Below are 21,066 nucleotides of genomic sequence, written 5' to 3'. Positions count from 1 at the left end.
TAAGGGCATGCACTAGCGTTTTTGCGGTGTCGCGGTCGAGGAATGTGCGGATCCGGGAAATATTTTTGAGTTTGAGACGGCAGGAGGAGGCAAGGGCTTGGATATTGTGGCTTGAAAGAGAGGGCAGATATATATATATATATACACTGCTCAAAAAAATAAAGGGAACACTTAAACAACAGAATATAACTCCAAGTAAATCATACTTCTGTGAAATCAAACTGTCCACTTAGGAAGCAACACTGTTTGACAATCAATTTCACATGCTGTTGTGCAAATGGAATGGACAACAGATGGAAATTATTGGCAATTATCAAGACACACTCAATAAAGGAGTGGTTCTGCAGGTGGGGACCACAGACCACATCTCAGTACCAATGCTTTCTGGCTGATGTTTTGGTCACTTTTGAATGTTTGTTGTGCTTCCACACTTGTGGAAGCATGAGACGGACTCTACAACCCACACAAGTGGCTCAGGTAGTGCAGCTCATCCAGGATGCCACATTACTGCGAGCTGTGGCAAGAAGGTTTGCTGTGTCTATCAGCGTAGTGTCCAGAGGCTGGAGGCCCTAGCAGGAGACAGACCAGTACACCAGGAGACGTGGAGGGGGCCTTAGGAGGGCAACAACCCAGTAGCAGGACCGCTACCTCAGCCTTTGTGCAAGGAGGAACAGGAGGAGCGCTGCCAGAGCCCTGCAAAATGACCTCCAGCAGGCCACAAATGTGCATGTGTCTGCACCAATGGTTAGAAACCAACTCCATGAGGATGGTCTGAGTGCCCGATGTCCACAAATGGGGGTTGTGCTCATAGCCCAACGCTATGCAGGACGATTGGCATTTGCCACAGAACAAAAGGATTGGCAAATTCACCACTGGCACACTGTGCTCTTCACCGATGAAAGCAGGTTCACACTGAGCACATGTGACAGACGTGACAGAGTCTGGAGACGCCGTGGAGAGCGATCTGCTGCCTGCAACATCCTTCAGCATGGACTGTCCACATCCGTCTCTTTTGGGCACAGGACATCCACCTCTGGGCACCGGATTGTCCACATCTGACTCCTTCGGGCACAGGACATCCTCCTCCGGGCACAGGACTGTCCACATCCGAGACCAGTACCATGGACGACTTGCATCGCTGTATATGCTGCAGGTGCCAGGCTATTCAGCTGCCCTGGGTGCCAGCTTCACTGGCCTGTGCCTCCATGCACTCAGCCAGCGCTCTGCAGGCCTCTGCTTTGCACACCAGCACACACCAGACTGGCACTGAAGTTGCACCTCAGACACCTGACACACCCATACCTCTTCTGCAGGGCTTTTAACACACACAAACCTGAGGCTTTCAGCCACATGGAAAACCCGGATCAGAAATCCGTGACTCCCATGCACACCTTTGGACTTCATCCGTCTGCATGCACAACCTGGGGAGAACACACAGCGACCACTATCTGTGACATGAGTCACTGCCTCACATCTCATAATCCAGGCTCGCCATCCATCGTTCCACTATCTCCTCTTCTATCTAGTACATCAGTGGGTTGATGTCCCCAGCGTAGCGCTGTCTCCAAAAAATTAACACCACAGATAACACAATAACTCTGATTACAGGTAATGCTGTAGATGTCACCTGTAGTTCTATGTAACACCACAGATAACACAGTTAGAACTGAAAATGACATCTACTACATTATCTGTACTCAGAGTAAGCACTGTGTTTTCTGTGGTGCTACATAGGACTGCAGGTGGCTGTTTTTTCCAGCAGGACAATGGGCCATGCCACACAGCTAGGTCAGTCAAGGTGTGGATGAAAGACCACCACATCAAATCCCTGTCATGGCCAGCCCAATCTCCAGACCTGAACCCCGTTGAAAACCTCTGGAATGTAATCAAGAGGAAGATGGATAGTCACAAGCCATCAAACAAAGAAGAACTGCTTACATTTTTGTACCAGGAGTGGCATAAGGTCACCCAAAAGCAATGTGGAAAACTGGTGGAAAGCATACCAAGACGCATGAAAGCTGTGATTAAAGGGAACCTGTCACCCCCAAAATCAAAGATGAGCTAAGCCCACCAGCATCAGGGGCTTAGCTACAGCATTCTGTAATGCTGTAGATAAGCCTCCGATGTATCCTGAAAGATGAGAAAAAGAGGTTAGATTATACTCACCTGGGGGGCGGTCTGATCCGGGACCTCCCATCTTCGTAGGATGACCTCTTCTTGTCTTCATGCTGCGGCTCCGGCGCAGGCGTACTTTGTCTGCCCTGTTGAGGGCAGAGCAAAGTACTGCAGTGCCCAGGCACCAGGCCTTTCTGACCTTTCCCGGCACCTGCACACTGCAGTACTTTGCTCTGCCCTCAACAGGGCAGACAAAGTACGCCTGAGCTGGAGCCGCAGCGTGAATACAAGAAGAGGACGTCATCGTAAGAAGATAGGAGGCCCCGGACTGGACCGCGACGCCCATCGGACCAGACCGCAGCGGGACCTCCCCTGGGTGAGAATAATCTAACCTCTTTCTCATCTCTCAGGATACATCGGGGGCTTATCTACAGCATTACAGAATGACATAGGTCATTACACTATGGGGGTCTTCTTTCCCAAATGGGGTAATTTTAGCTTTCTATTTTATTGTGAGCAACCACGGGATTTCAGCCAAAAAATATGGTCATTTTTAGGTCCTAATAGTAGGGATAGGAAAATGTTTTGTGAGGCAATTTTGAGCAATCAACAATGGTTTGTACAACATATGATCAGATTCATAACTTTTTAATATCCTATTCAATTTTTAAAATTATATTTTCATTCTTAAATTTGACATCATTAAATGTATTTTAGATCATATACAGGTTTAAAAGAAATAGCATACACCGGAATATTTGGTATCCATGTAATTAGAACAAAGAAATAAATCTAGAGGTGCAAAAAAAAGTAAATCTGGTAAATATTTGGCTGTTACAAGTGAAATTAAAGGAAACTGTGATTCGATTAAGGAAAAAATATATTTATATATATATTTATATATTTCATTATGGCACCAGAAGATAGCAGTGTTTCTCCTGAAAAACGGACACACAAAAAAGAACATATTTATGGGGATACATACAATTTATAGAAAGTTACAACTTGCTAAATAAAGACATGGTAAAATTACTATTTTTGGGGCATTAAAGGCCAGAATACAAGCAAGGGGAAATGGTTAAAAAAGTCACAATTTGTGCCATTATTTTCTTAGTTTTAAACAATACATTCTCATTTGTTTCCACCAATTACGTTTTTATACATAGAGAATGACACACTAACATGTCCTAATCTTTGCTTCTTTTTTAGAGAGCGATTTCTGGTCAGCAGACACCAATGGCACATGGAAGCCGAGCGGGTCACTACTCAGAAGAGTCACAATCGGTAAGTGCAATCCATTATAGTATAAATACATTATTTACAAATCACATAACTGATAAAGGTAGAGGTTCTCTATGACAGTGATTTTCAACCTTTTTTGAGCCGCGGCACACTTTTTATACTTAAAAAATCCCGGGGCACACCACCAACCAAAATGGCACAAAATTACACTAAAACAGTACATATTCTACATATAGTTAATAATATAGATTCTAAATGTATTTATACTCACTCAGTGTGAAACCTGGGCCTGTTTCGATAAACACAAAAGGGATATCCTGGCAGGAATGGTGGAAAGACACACACGAAGCTCTTCCTCAACAGTTCTCAGTCTCTCCCTGTTTTTAGTTTTTTTTTGTGCACATGCCCTAACCCTACCCCTAACCCTACCCCTACCCCTAACTCTACCCCTAACCCTACCCCTAACCCTAGTTCTATCCCTAGTTCTAACCCTAACCCTAGTGGAAAAAGAAAAAAATATATTTTCTTTTTTTTTATTATTGTCCCTACCTATGGGGGTGATAAGGGGGGGGTCATTTACTATTTTTTTTATTTTGATCACTGTGATAGGTTATATCTCAGTGATCAAAATATACCTGGAACGAATCCGCCAGCCGGCAGATTCGGCGGGCGCACTGCGCATGCGCCCGCCATTTTGGAAGATGGCGGCGCCCATGGAGAAGACGGACGGACACCGGGAGGCCCGGTAAGTATGGGGGGGGGGGGGATCTGAGCATGGGGGGTGGATCGGAGGATGGGGGGCTGGCATTGGAGCACGGGGGGAGTGGGCAGGAGGACGGGGGAGCGGACAGGACGACGGAGGGGAGCGGAGCACCGGACGGAGAACCGGAGAGGAGATCGGTGGTGGTGGGGGGGGGGACATAAGTGTTTCCAGCCATGGCCGATGATATTGCAACATCGGCCATGGCTGGATTGTAACATTTCACCAGTTTTTTAGGTGAAATATTACAAATCGCTCTGATTGGCAGTTTCACTTTCAACAGCCAATCAGAGCGATCGTAGCCACGAGGGGGTGAAGCCACCCCCCCTTGGGTGAAGTACCACTCCCCCTGTCCCTGCAGATCGGGTGAAATTGGAGTTAACCCTTTCACCCGATCTGCAGGGACGCGATCATTCCATGATGCCACATAGGCGTCATGGGTCGGATTGGCACCGACTTTCATGACGCCTATGGAGCGCCCCCACACCACCGCAGGGCCGAGGGGTACCCGGAGCCGGGCCTCTGGGTCTCAGTCCTGGAGTTGTCACGGTGGCTAGACCCGGTCCGTGGCCCTGTCTGTCAGTGGGGGACGTCCGGTGCAGTAAGTGGTGTTGTAACGGTGCAGTTGTGGGGTGCAGGTCGCGGTAAATAACGAGGACACCAGGTTGCAGTCTCTTTACCTCTTTACTGGAGATCTCTGAGTCCTCAGTCCAGAATACGGTTCACCAAGCTGCGCAAGTCCGGCCGGTCCAATGGCACCTCCAGAGTTCTCTTCACAGGTGGAAATCGGTGCCTTCCTTCTTAGCGCTATGTGTTGTAGTCCTTCCCTGCTGTGCTTACGGAAAGTACCCCACAACTGTTGTGTCTGTTTCTTAAGTTCCCTCACAACTCGATTAAATGATGTTCTTCTAATCGTCCGTCCCTTCCTGATGTTACAGTTAGAACGGCACCCGTTTGTCGGGTAGGCCTGGAGTTCTTCCGGGACCCTAGAGACGCCCCTCTCCCGCAATTGCCTCCCAAGACTTCATAGGTGATATGTGTTAGACAGCCCGCCTTAAACTGACTGTCCTGCCGCTGTTTAGAGTATTGCTTGAAGCTGAATGTTATAATACTCCCTCGGCGTTCCGGCCACCGGTAGTGCGCCTCAGTAGGGTGTTGCTCCGGTCTTACAGCACGACCCCTACTGGAATTCTCCTATCGCTTGATCTTGTTTCTCACTCAGCACAATCTATCTCGCTTCTAGTCCTTTCTTGGGCCCCGCCGCTTCCCGGAGCTGGCGCGGACCCGTTACGTTCTTTCCAATGCCAAGCCTCTGTCAGGATCCCACCCCTGACAGAGACCCTACTGTCTCTTCCTCCACAACACCCTCTGCCACTAGGTGTTGCTTCGTCCAATCCAGTCAGCTTTCTGATCTAACTTTCTGCCTGACCCCCAGTTTACCCACTATGGTGGGGAGTGGCCTAATGAATAGAACCCTTAGCTCCCCCCGGATGCCCGGCTGTGAAATGTATTGGTGTCTGTGATACCTGATCAGATGAACTCCTTCAGTGCCATCGGACGCACCATGGCTCCCCATAGTGGCGGAGCCACAGTACTGCAACGACCAGGACTCTGGGGCGCTGCACTTACGTGGCGTCAAAGGTCGGGAAGGGGTTAATGAGCTGTTGCTGACTTAATGATTATACACAGCATTATTGGCGGGCATTACCTTGGCGGCGGGCAAATGCGAGAGTCACTCCGCTCTCAGGATGACGCGCCGGCCTCGGTGACGTCATTAAGTCGCGCGAGCGTTCAAAGCTCGCGCATGTGTTATTCCGTGACTGCGCATCGCTGTGCATTGCCGGGGAACAAAACAAAGGGGGCACCATAGTTTGGGGAACTTTCCCCGCCGCACACCCGACCATGTGTTCCCGCCAAGTCTGTAGCGCCGACAACAGCTGGTGTGACATTTCTCCAAAAAGGTCCTGTAGACCACGGTCCTACAACGAGGGCAGCAGCGAACAGTCCTGACCTCTGCCCTGGCTCTTAGGCTGGAGTCCCGGCATTGGATTGGCTGTGTGTCGTTGTGGCCCGGCTGCGCACCCCTCGGAGCCCGCTGCGTATGCACCTTGCCTCTGTCACCGCCGGCGGAAAGCTGCCCAACGCAGCAGATCATCGCCTGTGTGTAGCATAGGCGATCGGACAACTGCAGCTTCTAGTCTACCATGGAGACTATTGAAGCATGCAAAAAGTAAAAAAAAAAAAGTTTTCAAAATATTAAAAGAAATATATATATAAAAGTTCAAATCACCCCCCTTTTGCCTCATTCAAAATAAAACAATAAAAAAAATCAATCATACATATATTTGGTATCACCACATTCAGAATCACCCAATCTATCAAACTATGAACAGAATTAATCCAGCCGGGAAATGGCGGAGCGAAAAAAATATTAAAACCCCAGAGTTACGTTTTTTTCGCTGCCGCAACATTGCATTAAAATGCAACAACGGGCGATTAAAAGATCATATCTGCACCAAAATGGTATCATTAAAAACGCCAGCTCGGCATGCAAAAAATAAGCCATCAACTGGCCACAGATCCTGAAAAATGGAGATGCTACGGGTCTCAGAAAATTACGCAATTTTTTATTTTTTTAACCCCTTCATGACCCAGCCTAATTTGACCTTAATGACCTGGCCGTTTTTTGCAATTCTGACCAGTGTCCCTTTATGAGGTAATAACTCGGGAACGCTTCAACGGATCTTAGCAGTTCTGAGACTGTTTTTTCGTGACATATTGGGCTTCATGTTAGTGGTAAATTTAGGGCGATAAATTTTGCGTTTATTTGTGAAAAAAATGGAAATTTGGCGAAAATTTTGAAAATTTTGCAATTTTCAAATTTTTAATTTTTATTCTGTTAAACCAGAGAGTTATGTGACACAAAATAGTTAATAAATAACATTTCCCACATTTCCACTTTACATCAGCACAATTTTGGAAACAATTTTTTTTTTTTACTAGGAAGTTATAAGGGTTAAAATTTGACCAGCGATTTCTCATTTTCACAACGAAATTTACAAAACCTTTTTTTTAGGGACCACCTCACATTTGAAGTCAGTTTGAGGGGTCTATATGGCTGAAAATACCCAAAAGTGACACCATTCTAAAAACTGCACTCAAGGTGCTCAAAACCACATTCAAGAAGTTTATTAACCCTTCAGGTGCTTCACAGCAGCAGAAGCAACATGGAAGTAAAAAATGAACATTTAACTTTTTAGTCACAAAAATGATCTGTTAGCAACAATTTTTTTTATTTTCCCAAGGGTAAAAAGAGAAACTGGACCCCAAAAGTTATTGTACAATTTGTCCTGAGTACGCCAATACCCCATATGTGGAGGGGAACCACTGTTTGGGCGCACGACAGGGCTCGGAAGGTAAGGAGCGCCATTTGACTTTTTCAATGAAAAATTGGCTCCAATCTTTAGCGGACACCATGTCGCGTTTGGAGAGCCCCTGTGTGCCTAAACATTGGAGCTCCCCCACATGTGATGCCATTTTGGAAACTAGCCCTCCCCTGGAACTAATCTAGATGTGCGGTGACCATTTTAAACCCCCAAGTGCTTCACAGAAGTTTATAACGCAGAGCCGTGAAAATAAAAAATCATTTTTCTTTCCTCAAAAATTATTTTTTAGCCCGCAATTTTTTATTTTCACAAGAGTAACAGGAGAAATTGTACCCCAAAAGTTTTTGTCCAGTTTGTCCTGAGTACGCTGGTACCCCATATGTGGGGGGGGAACCACTGTTTGGGCACACGTCGGGGCTCGGAAGGGAAGTAGTGACGTTTTGGAATGCAGACTTTGATGGAATGGTCTGCGGGCATCACGTTGCATTTGCAGAGCCCCTGATGTGCCTAAACAGTAGAAACCCTGCACAAGTGACCCCATTTTGGAAACTAGAGCCTCCAAGGAACTTATCTAGGTATGTGGTGAGCACTTTGAACCCCCAAGTGCTTCACAGAAGTTTATAATGCAGAGCCGTGAAAATAAAAAACAATTCTTCATTCCTCAAAAATTATGTTTTAGCAAGCAATTTTTTTATTTTTGCAAGGGTAACAGGAGAAATTAGACCCCAATAGTTGTTGCCCAGTTTGTCCTGAGTATGCTGGTACCCCATATGTGGGGGTAAACCACTGTTTGGGCGCACGTCGGGGCTCGGAAGGGAGGGAGCACCATTTGACTTTTTGAACGCAAGATTAGCTGGAATCAATGGTGGTGCCATGTTGCGTTTGGAGACCCCTGATGTGCCTAAACAGTGGAAACCCCTCAATTCTAACTCCAACACTAACCCCAACACACCCTTAACCCTAATCCCAACTCTAGCCATAACCCAATCACAACCCTAACCCCAACACACCCCTAACCACAACCCCAACCCCAACACACCCCTGACCCTAATCCCAACCCTAATCCCATCCCTAACCACAACCCTAACCCCAACACACCCCTAACCATAACCCAAATCACAAGCCTAATCTTAACCCTATTTCCAACCCTAGCCCTAATTCCAACCCTAACTCTAATTCCAACCCTAACCCTAAGGCTATGTGCCCACGTTGCGGATTCGTGTGTGATTTTTCCGCACCATTTTTGAAAAATCCGCAGCTAAAAGGCACTGCGTTTTACTTGCGGATTTACCGCGGATTTCCAGTGTTTTTTGTGTGGATTTCACCTGCGGATTCCTATTCAGGAACAGGTGTAAAACATTGCAGAATCCGCACAAAGAATTGACATGCTGCGGAAAATACAACGCACTGTTTCCGCACGGTATTTTCCACACCATGGGCACAGCGGATTTGGTTTTCCATAGGTTTACATGGTACTGTAAACCTGATGGAAAACTGCTACGAATCCGCAGCGGCCAATCCGCTGCGGATCCGCAGCCAAATCTGCACCATGTGCACATAGCCTAATTCTAACCCTAACCCTAGTTCTAAACCTAATTCTAACCCTAACCATAACCCTAACCCTAGCCCTAACCCTAGTTCTAACCCTAACCCTAGTTCTAACCCTAACCCTAGTGGAAAAATAAAAGTAAATATAATTTCTTTATTTTATTATTGTCCCTACCTATGGGGGTGATAAGGGGGGGTTCATCTACTATTTTTTTTATTTTGATCACTGTGATAGGTTTTATCACAGTGATCAAAATGTACCTGGAACGAATCTACCGGCCGGCAGATTTGGCGGGCGCATGCGCCCGCCATTTTGGAAAATTGCGGCGCCCATGGATCAGATGAACGGACATCGGGAGGCCTCGGTAAGTATGAGGAGGGGGGATCGGAGCACGGAGGGTGGGATCGGAGCACGGGGGGAGCAGACAGGAGGACGGGGGAGCGGACAGGCGGACGGAGGGGAGCGGAGCACCGGACGGAGGACTGAGGAGGAGATCAGTGGCGGTGGGGGGGTTAGATCAGGGTTTCCAGCCATGGCCGATGATATTGCAGCATCGGCCATGGCTGGATTTTAATATTTCACCAGTTTTCATAGGTGAAATATTACAAATCGCTCTGATTGGCTGTCTCACTTTCAACAGCCAATCAGAGCGATCGTAGCCACTGGGGGTGAAGCCACCCCCCTGGGCTGAAGTACCACTCCCCCTGTCCCTGCAGATCGGGTGAAATTGGAGTTAACCCTTTCACCCAATCTGCAGGGACGCGATCCCTCCATGACGCCACATAGGCGTCACAGGTCGGATTGGCACCGACTTTCATGATGACTATGTGGCGTCACAGGTCGGGAAGGGGTTAAAAAACTTTGGATTTTTTTTCACCACTTAGATAAAAAAGAACCTAGACATGTTTGGTGTCTATGAACTTGTAATGACCTGGGGAATGGCAGGCCAGTTTTAGCATTTGGTGAACATGGTAAAAAAAAAAAAAAAACAGTTGTGGAATTGCACTTTTTTTGCAATTTCATCAAACTTGGAATTTTTTTTCTTGTTATAAGTACAAGACATGGTAAAACCAATGGTGTCGTTTAAAAGTCCAACTCGTCCCGCAAAAAACAAGCCCTCACATGGCCATATTGACGGAAAATAAAAAAGTTATGGCTCTGGGAAGGAGGGGAGACAAAACAGAAACGCAAAAATGAAAAAGGGCTCTGTCATGAAGGGGCTGATATCTTGAATACTGCATAATAATTGTAATAATCTGCACTTTGAAGGAAACGTCCAGACTGCGATGTGGGCTCCAACAGACTTCCAGGTTGCAGTAGGAATAACGGTGTGGACAGCCATGCCCACATGAGCACTAGGATTAGACAACAGCAAGGCAGAGAAGCTGCCTAACGATCCAGGGGGACAGACCCATAGACGTGTATTGGCTTTTTTCATAAAAGGGGAAGACAGACATGTCTCCATGAGTTTTGTGCAAACACACGGTCCGTGAAAAAACAAGGACGTGTGAACAACCCCATAGACTATAATAAGCATGTGCTATGTCCGTGAAAAAAACGGATAGAACACGTTCTGCAACACGGATTTGTGATTGAAGCCTAAAGGGAAGACCATGTATCCTGCAATCTGATGTAATGAGTGCCCTGGCTCAACCCAATCTGGTTTGGGGTCACGTGATGTGCTGTATCGTGTGCTTTCATCGCAGTTTACCTGTGCCTATAGAACGTCCCATCATATGATTTGTTCGGTAACCTGGCCTCTTCTGGCGCTCTTTATCTGCCATAGTATTATTCCTATGAAGCCCAGCCCATAGTAATTTTACAATGCACTGCAATTCTATATCAGTGCTGCATATCGTATAGATAATCAAGTGATTTGAGGATCAAGTCCCATTAGGGGACTAAAAAAGGACAAAGTAAAACAAAAACAATTTAAATATAAAAATTAGAAAAATATGGAACACCTTAAATAATAAAATGACATATTTGGTATTTCCTCTTGTATAAAATATTAACCTATTGATCCAATACAGTGAAAACCAAAATGAGGGAAAAAAATAGAAATGCCCAAATTTGTGTTTTTTGGGTCGCTGAACTTCCCTTCTAAAAAATATGCAATGAAAAGCAATCAAAATATCGTGTGTGCCCAAAGTGGTATCAATAAAATCAGGACTTCAGCCCGCAAAAATAAGGTCCATCAATGGTAAAATAAAAAATTATAGGTCAGAAAATTGCAACACAGCAAACCAATTTTTTTAAATCTGATATATAAAAACCTTAAGTTTCATATCATTGTAATCATACTGATTTTGAGAACTCTGTTTATTATTATTATTATTATTATTATTATTATTATTTATTGTTATAGTACCATTTATTCCATGGCGCTTTACATGTGAGGAGGGGTATACATAATAAAAACAAGTACAATAATCTTAAACAATACAAGTCATAACTGGTACAGGAGGAGAGAGGACCCTGCCCGCGAGGGCTCACAATCTACAAGGGATGGGTGAGGATACAATAGGTGAGGATAGAGCTGGTCATGCAGCGGTTTGGTCGATCGGTGGTTACTGCAGGTTGTAGGCTTGTCGGAAGAGGTGGGTCTTCAGGCTCTTTTTGAAGGTTTCGATGGTAGGCGAGAGTCTGATGTGTTGTGGTAGAGGGTTCCAGAGTAGGGGTGATACGCGAGAGAAATCTTGTATACGATTGTGGGAAGAGGAGATAAGAGGGGAGTAGAGAAGGAGATCTTGTGAGGATCGGAGGTTGCGTGTAGGTAAGTACCGGGAGACGAGGTCACAGATGTATGGAGGAGACAGGTTGTGGATGGCTTTGTACGTCATGGTTAGGGTTTTGTACTGGAGTCTCTGGGCAATGGGGAGCCAGTGAAGGGATTGACAGAGGGGAGAGGCCGGGGAATAGCGGGGGACAGGTGGATTAGTCGGGCAGCAGAGTTTAGAATAGATTGGAGGGGTGCGAGAGTGTTAGAGGGGAGGTCACAGAGCAGGAGGTTGCAGTAGTCAAGGCGAGAGATGATGAGGGCATGGACTAGGGTTTTTGCAGAGTTTCCAAGTCACTCCTTGAAAAAGTTAAAGGCGAAATGTATGTCGGAGCTCTGGGTCCCTTTTCACTCTGGTCAACTACTCTTTTGGTATATGGTATGCTTGCATCTGACAGTTACATCTAACTATCAGCACTTTATCCCATTGAGCTATATGGTGTGTAATAATACTGTATATATAATAAAAATGTGTTTGTAGTATGTACAGTGGCTATGGAAAGTATTCAGACCCCTTTAAATGTTTCACTCTTTGTTTCATTTCAGCCATTTGGTAAATTTAAAAAAGTTCATTTTTTTTCCTCATTAATGTACACTCTGCACCCCATCTTGACTGAAAAAAACAGAAATGTAATTTTTTTGCATATTTATTAAAAAAGAAAAACTGAAATATCATATGGTCATAAGTATTCAGACCCTTTGCTCAGACACTCATATTTAAGTCACATGCTGGTCCAAAAATTAGAGGCAGCACACCACAGGTATTTAAAGTTTTGAAGGTGCTAAATTTTAATAGCACATTACGACGATGTTTCGGCTCATGGAGAGCCTTTCTGAAGCCAAGTCACATGCTGTCCATTTCTTTATGATCCTCCTTGAGATTTTTCTACTCCTTCATTGGAGTTCACCTGTGTTTAATTAAACTGATAGGACTTGATTTGGAAAGGCACACACCTGTCTATATAACACCTCACAGCTCACAGTGCATGTCAGACCAAATGAGAATCATGAGGTCAAAGGAACTGGCCAAGGAGCTCAGAGACAGAATTGTGGCAAGGCACAGATCTGGCCAAGGTTACAACAGAATTTCTGCAGTACTCAAGGTTCCTAAGAGCACATTGGCCTCCATAATCCTTAAATGGAAGACATTTGGGACGACCAGAAGTCTTCCTAGACTTGGCCGTCCAGCCAAACTGAGAAATTATGGGAGAAGAGCCTTGGTGAAAGAGGTAAAGAAGAACCCCAAGATCACTGTGGCTGAGCTCCAGAGATGCAGTAGGAGACTTTGTGGAGAAAATTCCGCAAAGTCAACTATCACTGCAGCCCTCCACCAGTCGGGCTTTTTTGGCAGAGTGGCCCAACAGAAGCCTCTCCTCAGTACAAGACATATGAAAGCCCGCATAGAGTTTGCTAAAAAACACCCAAAGGACTCTCAGACTATGAGAATTAAGATTCTCTGGTCTGATGAGACACAGATAGACCTTTTGGCAATAATTCTAAGCAGTATGTGTGGAGAAAAACAGGCACTGCTCATCACCTGCCCAATACAATCCCAACAGTAAAACATGGTCACCTTCCAACAAGGCAATGACCCTAAGTACACAGCTAAAATAACAAAGGAGTGGCTTCAGAACAACGCTGTGACAATTCTTGACTGGCCCAGCCAGAGCCCTGACCAAAACCCAATTGAGCATCTCTGTAGAGACCTGAAAATGGCTGTCCACCAACATTCACCATCCAATCTGACGGAACTGGAGAGGATCTGCAAGGAAGAATGGCGGAGGATCCCCAAATCCAGGTGTGAAAAACTTGTTGCATCATTCCCAAGAAGACTCATGGCTGTACTAGCTCAAAAGGGTGCTTCTACTCAAAACTGAGCAAAGGATCTGAATACTTATGACTATGTGATATTTCAGTTTCTCTTTTTTAATAAATTTGCAAACATTTCTACAATTCTGTTTTTTTTCAGTCAAAATGGGGTGCAGAGTGTACATTAATGAGGAAAAAATGAACTTTTTTGAATTTACCAAATGGCTGCAATGAAACAAAGAGTGAAAAATTTAAAGGGGTCTGAATACTTTCCTTACCCACTGTATGTGGTCAATACAAAGGACTGGCACATGACTTATTCCTCCCAAAGACCTTACAAAAGACCAAACAAGGTACTTAACAGAGCAGGCAGACTGTGGAATGACCTGCTGCAAGAGGTAGTAATGACAGACACTATGACAGCTTTTAAAAAATGGCTGGATGATGTCCTCATAACAAATGGCATTGTAGGATGCAGATAATGTAGTGTAGTGTATACCCAAATAGAAAAAAGGCCTGCTCACCAATAGTTGAAGACAGGTGTACAAACTCCATCCTGATGAGACGTGAATAACGAAAATGAAGTAGTGTTTCATCAGCTGACATGTGCCCCTAATAGCCGCTGGTGGAATCGCGATCCACCGTGGCTGTTAACATGATAAAGGTCGCTGTCAATCTCTGACAGTGACATTTTATATGATCACGCTGGAAGCCCCACCCATTGGCACCTGTGTCACATGATTGCGGGTCGCCTATATGTCAGCATGACAGGCTGGGGTTCGGCAGGAGACCCCTGTTGTCAGGCTGTAGCCCTGCTCTGTGTAGTACAAGGGATCAGATGATCGCAGCTTCTAGTCTCCCATGGAAACTAATGAAACAAGTGAAAAGTTTAAAAAAAAAGTTTTTAAAAATTAACAAAAAACCAAATGTTTAAATGACACCTCATTCTCCCTATTAAAAATAAAACAATTTAAAAAAAATACACGTTTGGTATCGCCGCATTCAGAATCACACGATCTATCAATATATAAAAAGAATTAATCGGTAACTGGCGTAACGGGAAAAAAAGTAAAAATAGCAGAATTAAAATTTTTTTTGGTTGACGCAATATTGGGTTAAAATGCAATAACGGGCGATCGAAAGATCGTATCTACACCAAAATGGTATCAATAAAGACGACAGCTTGTGTTACAGCTGGGGCTAGGGTTGTGTTGGGCTTAGGGTTATGTTGGGGTTAGGGTTGTGTTGCGGATACGGTTGTGTTGGGGTTATGGTTGGGGTGTTGAGGTTAGGATGGTGATGGAGTTGGGGTTAGGGTTGTGGTTAGGGTTGGGATTAGGGTTAGGATTGGGATTAGGGTCAGGGGTACAGCTGTCTTAGGGTTGGAGTTTGAATTGGGGAGTTTCCACTCTTTAGGTACATCAGGGGGTCTACAAATGCGACATGGCGCCCACCATTGATTCCAGCCAATTTTGCATTCAAAAAGTCAAACGGTGCTCCCTCCCTTCTGAGCACTGCTATGCACCTAAACAGTGGCTTGCCCCCACATACGGGGTATCGGCGTACAATGGAGAAATTGCACAACAAATTTTGTGGTCCATTTTCTCCTGATACCCTTGTGAAAATAAAAAAGTTTGGGTCTAAAGTATATTTTTTGTGAAAAAAGTCAAATGTTCATTTTTTCCTTCCACATTGATTGACATCTCGTGAAGCACCTGAAGGGTTAATAATCTTCTTGAATGTGGTTTTGCACACCTTGAGGGGTGTAGTTTTTAGAATGGTGTCACTTTTGGGTATTTTCTGTCACATTGACCCCCCCAAACTCACTTCAAATGTGATGTGGTCCCTAAAAAAATGGCTTTGTACATTTTGTTGGAAAAATGACAAGATCACTGGTCAACTTTTAACTTTTTTTATGACTTCCTAACAAAAATAAAATTATGTTTCCAAAATTATGCTAATGTAAAGGAGACATGCGGGAAATGTTATTTATTAACGATTTTGTGCGATATGACTCTCTGATTTAAGGGTACAAAAATAAAAATTTTGAAAATTGCTACATTGCTAAATTTCCATTTTTTCATAAATAAACGTAAGTCATATCGAAGAAACCACAAGCATGAAGTACAATATGTAACAAAAAATAGTCTCAGAATCAGTGGGATCTGTTGAAGCGTTCCAGAGCTATAACTTCATAAAGTGACAGTGGTCAGAAATGTAAAAATTGGCATTAAGGACAAAATTGGCTCTATCACTAAGGGTTAATCTTGAAAAAACTCCTTGGCAACTCATTATCCAGTATCTTCTCACTTAAAACTTTTACAGTGCACGAAAATATTAAGTAACATTAAGTAAATTTAAAACAAACACTTCTTAGATGTAACAATTATTGTAAATGTCACTCTCTCAGCCTCATCTGAACAATTGCAAATAACCAAATCTTGAAAGTGTGAAAATTCCACACTATTAGGACTAGTTCACCGTATTTTTGTATGAGTGCTGTCCGTGAAAAAAATTTTGTATGGGTGCTGTCCGTGAAAAAAACGGACAGTACTCTGACCAATGCTTCCAATGGGGCAGTACAAATGACCGATTTATGTTTCACTGACTGAATCTGCATGTGAAAAACATAAATGGCAGAATGCACTAATATCTCTCGTAAATTGGATGAGACTCACTGTTGGAACCCAAAATGATCAGTTTCAATAATACCTGTAATATAAATGACTGAGCTTAGAATTTGATTGACAAACTCTGTATAGCCCTAAAGATCATCAAAGAGCTAAGTAAAAGAGATAGACCATGTGTTTCATTGTCATTTATTATTTTGACCTCATAGTTCGGTTTTTTTCTTTTTTGCTAATGATCTTTTTCATGTAGATTGAAACGTCACCACAGAGGGCAGAATAACCTTAAAATTTGTTGTGCAATACCCCATATATGGTTGAAAACTACTTTTGAGGCCCAGTGCAAAGCTCAGAAGGGAAGGAGCGTCATATTACAGTGCAGATTTTGCTTCACTGGTTTGAGGGTGCCATTTCACATAAGCAGAGACCCTGAGGTGCCAAAACAGCAAAACCTCCCATAAGTGACCTTTTGTTTTATGAGTAACATTGAGGCCCCCTATATTTCTTTTAACAGATGACGAACCTGAGTGAGGACTTGTTTTTTTTTTTTGTGGATTGAGTTGAAGCTTTTATTGGGAACATTTTACATAACATACACGATCACATTTATCTGGCGCTCAACACTGAGCACTTACTTTGGGGTTTCCATCTAAATCTTCGAGTGACGTGACCATTCACTATAATGAAGCATCAGTGTTACTCTGGACTCCGTTGGGCCTCTGTTCAGTGTTGTCCTTCTTTTCAGAAGTGCCCAAAATTGTATTCGACTGCTCTTTTGTGCTCACCTAAAAAGATGGACACCGCCCGATCACAGGTCCTATGGTGTCCACAGTACCTCCATTTGCCTCATTATAGGTAATAAATGTGAGCTGAGCCTAAGGGTACGTGTCCACGATCAGGATGGCCGGCGGTTTCGTCGGAGAGGCAAACCAGCTCGGCGCTAAGCCCCGCCCCCTTCTGGGACACGATGATGCCGGATGTGTTCATTGTACACATCCGGGATCATCGCACCCCATGCATAGGTCCCTGTGTTATTCCTTGCGGCGGCGCAGCATCGCCGCAAGGAACACGGACATGCTGCGATCTTAAAAGACGCGCAGCATGTCCGGAGTCGCAGGGCCGACGGATGCGTGATTCCACGCATAGTGGACACGGGATTTCATTAAATCCCCTCCACTATGCTGGAACATCTGGACGCTGCGTGTTTGACGCTGCAGCCCCACGCAGCGTCAAACACGCAGCGTTTCCTGAACGTGGACACGTACCCTTACTGCGATCTTTGGGAGGCACAATGAGCAAATCAACAGCAGGTGAAGAATTGGTTTTATTTATTTATTACGCTGTTCCTTGTGTGGTATAAGTGATTACAGAACTTTATTCTTTGAGTTGGTGCGATTATAGAGATACCAGATTTATATTGGGTTTTTATATTTGGGTGCTGTGACACACTAAAAGACGTGTTTTATTGCAAAAACTCGTTTTTGCATTGCCATATTTAGACAGCTGTAATTTTTACATATTTCAGCCAACAGAGTCATGTGAAAGCTTTTTTTTGCGAGACGAGTTGACATTTTCATTGGCACCATTTTCGGGCTCATTACATTTTTGGTCGCTTTCTAGTCTGATTTTTGGGTGGTAGAATGAACAAAAACCAGCAATTCAGGAATTGTTTTCTGTTTGTTTTTTTTTAATATCGTTTTGCATGTAGTAAAATTAATAAGGCAGCTTTATTCTTTGTTTGCTGTTCTAATAACTGAATCAGTGTTTCCTTCTTTTATTCAGATGAATAAAGCACTACCTTTCAGTGAGGAAGAAACTGGAAGTAAGTGTACAATTTATTTTTTTATAAAAATTGTGATCAAAATATTATATGATTTATGCAGTGTGATATTTCCTGTAAAACACATTTAATCCATTATAATTTCTGTTCATTAAACTATACCAAAAAGGAAAACCTTCGGTAGTAGGATTTTGGTAAACCTATCTTTAAGTTTGAGTAAAGACACATAGAACAGAGATAAATATAAATGGGAGCATTTGAGAATAAATTGACTTTTATACCTGTAAAATTGTGTGTATGGTAGTAATCAATCCAAACAATAGATCTTGCCACATGTGGCCTTTGCGGTTCATTTTTACCAAATCCTACTGCTGCTCTAATTTTTCTGCATATGTTAATGTTTACAAAAATAGTACCAAAAATAAGTGTACTACTGTACTTGAAAATTTTGCCCCCCAAGCGCAGTTTGTTTGAAAAAAAAACCTCCCTTGGTCGAGCGCTTAGTGTCCACCGCTGCTCTTGGTCTCTGTGATTGTCTGCAGTACTTACCAATGTCACATCAACAGTGCTACAGCCAATCAGTGAGCTCAGCAGCTATGTGCGAATAGACTGCAAGAGCCACTCAACTCACTGATTGAGGTTTATTATGCTGTGGGTTCTGGATAGACCTCAGAGCATAATAAATGTGTTTTACCAACAATTCGATTAGCACTGAATAAATTCAAATTTCGATGATAAATTAGAGAAAATCTGGCAAATTCTAATTTCTGCAGATCCTTACTGCAAAATTGGAGCATACTGTGTAATGAAAAAAAATTAAATTCATACTTCACTATTGAGTAGAAAATTCTGGTTGCAGTGGGTTCTTCCTGAAACTGTAGCTGTAGACCAGCTTTCCCACACAAGAAAACACTTTTTATAATTCTCCATGACGTATGCTAGTCTGCATGGTGCGCTCTGATGGGTGTCACTGGTCTGTGCGCCTTGCCTCCTCTATCCTTGCAATCGCCGACCCTCTTGCTTTGATTGTTATGCCGAATATCTTCTACATCATCCACACAGTATGTTACACCTGTGCAACTCCTGCTCCCTCTTTAATCAAGGCAGGAGAGACGGCGATGTTGGGGACAGACAAAGCACTGAGCACAGTCTCTTTGGACCGGACCGTGCCAACTATTATACTGAATAGGATGGGAGGAATATAATGGCCAATTTCTTAGATATGAGGGGGAGTTGTGCATTTATGAACTGGTTGCTGGAGTGCTGTCCAAGACAACTTAAAGTTGGTGAATATAGTTTATGACACTTTTAGTGTTTGGTCAGTATTTTACCTCAGTATCTGTAAGCCAGTGACATCACTGGTCTCTGCACACCGGGTATTCTGACAACACGCTTTGTTGCCGGCTTGTTACAGCTGATCTGAACTGGCAACTGAGCGCGCATGTCATTGTGCACATCACACAGTGAGTATCGCACAGGGAGTAGCACAGCCCCTGAAACAAGCGTCACAGATGATGCTTCATTTCAAGGAGGGGGCAGGGGCTGCGGCAGTGACCTAGCCTCTTCCCCCTGATGTCGCTGTGTTTCAGGGAAGGGATGGGCTGTGGCAGTGACCACAACCTCTGCCCCTGATGACGCTTCATTTCGAGGAGGGAACACGAGCTGCGGCAGTGACCACAGAATCTGCCCCCTGATGATGCTTCACTTCAGGGAGAGGACAGGGGCTGCAGCAGTGACTGCAGCCTCTGCCCCCTGACGACGCTTCACTTCAGGGAGATGGCTGGGGCTGCAGCAGTGATCACAACCTCTGCCCCTGATGACGCTTCATTTCAAGGAGGGAACACGAGCTGCGGCAGTGACCACAGAATCTGCCCCCTGACGATGCTTCACTTCAGGGAGAGGGCAGGGGCTGCAGCCTCTTCCCCCTGATGACGATTTGTCTCAGGGAGGGGGCAGGGGCTGCAGCAGTGACCACAGCCTCTTCCCCCTGATGACGCTTCGTCTCAGGGAGCTGGCAGGGGCTGCAGCAGTGACTGCAGCCTCTTTCCCCTGATGACGCTTTGTTTCAGGAAGGTGACAGGGGCTGCAGGGGAAACAGTTGCCCTCTTGGCCTACACCCTCAGAATACGCCCTGCATTAGTTATGCTATTTTAGTGGTTCAGATTGTACTCCTTAGCAATTCTTTAAATATATGCGGTAGTTGCAGACCTGATCTTTCAAGCAAAACTGGGTACTTGGTAGTATAGGACATGAGTTGCTACCCTTTTTACTGATGGTAGCGTTCCTGTACCACTAGTTCTCTCCTCAGCTACTTAAAGTCATTTTATGTGTGTCCTAGGACTGAGCTTTACTATCCATTCACTTTGCATGTAAATTTCCAGTAGGTCTTAATGGTCAAGCAAGCGGAATCAATGTACCTGAAGAAATCTTGGAGGCACAAGGAGCCATCCATGCAAATTGTGTTCGAGTCATTGTGAAATTTGGAAACCTTGAACAACAAAAGGTAAAGTGAGCTAGATAGTTTCTGTTATTATTTAAGGGCTTGTTCACACGTAGAGGTTTTGCGTTTATTGAGATGTTGTGCACTTTTTAAAAAAGCTTTAGTATGCCAATTCTTTTAATGCCTTTTAGGCCGATTACACACAAGCACATAAAAAAATTGTCGGTTTCATCCAGAAAACTTAATGCAGACTTACTATTGAATTTTTCTGGAGATTGTTCTTTTCCTATAGATAACAATCTGCATGTGAATGAGTCTCAAGGCTTCCTTCACTCATAAGTTCTTTCAAAGTGTGTTTATTCGGAGTTCTTAAAAACCTCATATATTTCATGTATTTAACATTTTAGCATGCCTTAACGCATTGACTCCCATTAAAACAAAATTAAAAAACAAACAAAATAATAACACTTGGTGTGCAATTGAAAATTGTATGGTGCTTCATTATTTCTGTTCTGCTTAAATAAGGGACTATCGACACTGTGCTACTATATTACTGCTTGTTAGGGCTCGTTCACACAA

At 44.0% G+C, this 21,066-nt stretch overlaps 1 protein-coding gene across 6 annotated transcripts in view; it reads left to right on the top strand.

Annotated features, from left to right (window-relative positions):
- The window catches only part of LOC143784124 (protein mono-ADP-ribosyltransferase PARP14-like), a 96,241-nt gene that overhangs the window by 19,633 nt on the left and 55,542 nt on the right, over positions 1-21,066 (top strand). For 5 of the 6 annotated variants that reach the window (XM_077271988.1, XM_077271977.1, XM_077271974.1 and 2 more), the window contains exons 2-4: positions 3,325-3,399; positions 18,050-18,089; positions 20,429-20,550. In XM_077271988.1, coding sequence (XP_077128103.1) covers positions 3,352-3,399; positions 18,050-18,089; positions 20,429-20,550 — 210 coding nt within the window. In that variant the 5' untranslated portion in view covers positions 3,325-3,351. The remainder of the gene's footprint in view (positions 1-3,324; positions 3,400-18,049; positions 18,090-20,428; positions 20,551-21,066) is intronic. The other variant, XM_077272008.1, reaches the window with a different exon arrangement.

This window comes from Ranitomeya variabilis, chromosome 1, assembly GCF_051348905.1.
Source record: "Ranitomeya variabilis isolate aRanVar5 chromosome 1, aRanVar5.hap1, whole genome shotgun sequence".
In the NCBI taxonomy this organism is placed as follows: domain Eukaryota; kingdom Metazoa; phylum Chordata; class Amphibia; order Anura; family Dendrobatidae; genus Ranitomeya; species Ranitomeya variabilis.
Note: the sequence above shows the minus strand (reverse complement) of the source record. Positions and strands in the feature narration are given on the sequence as shown.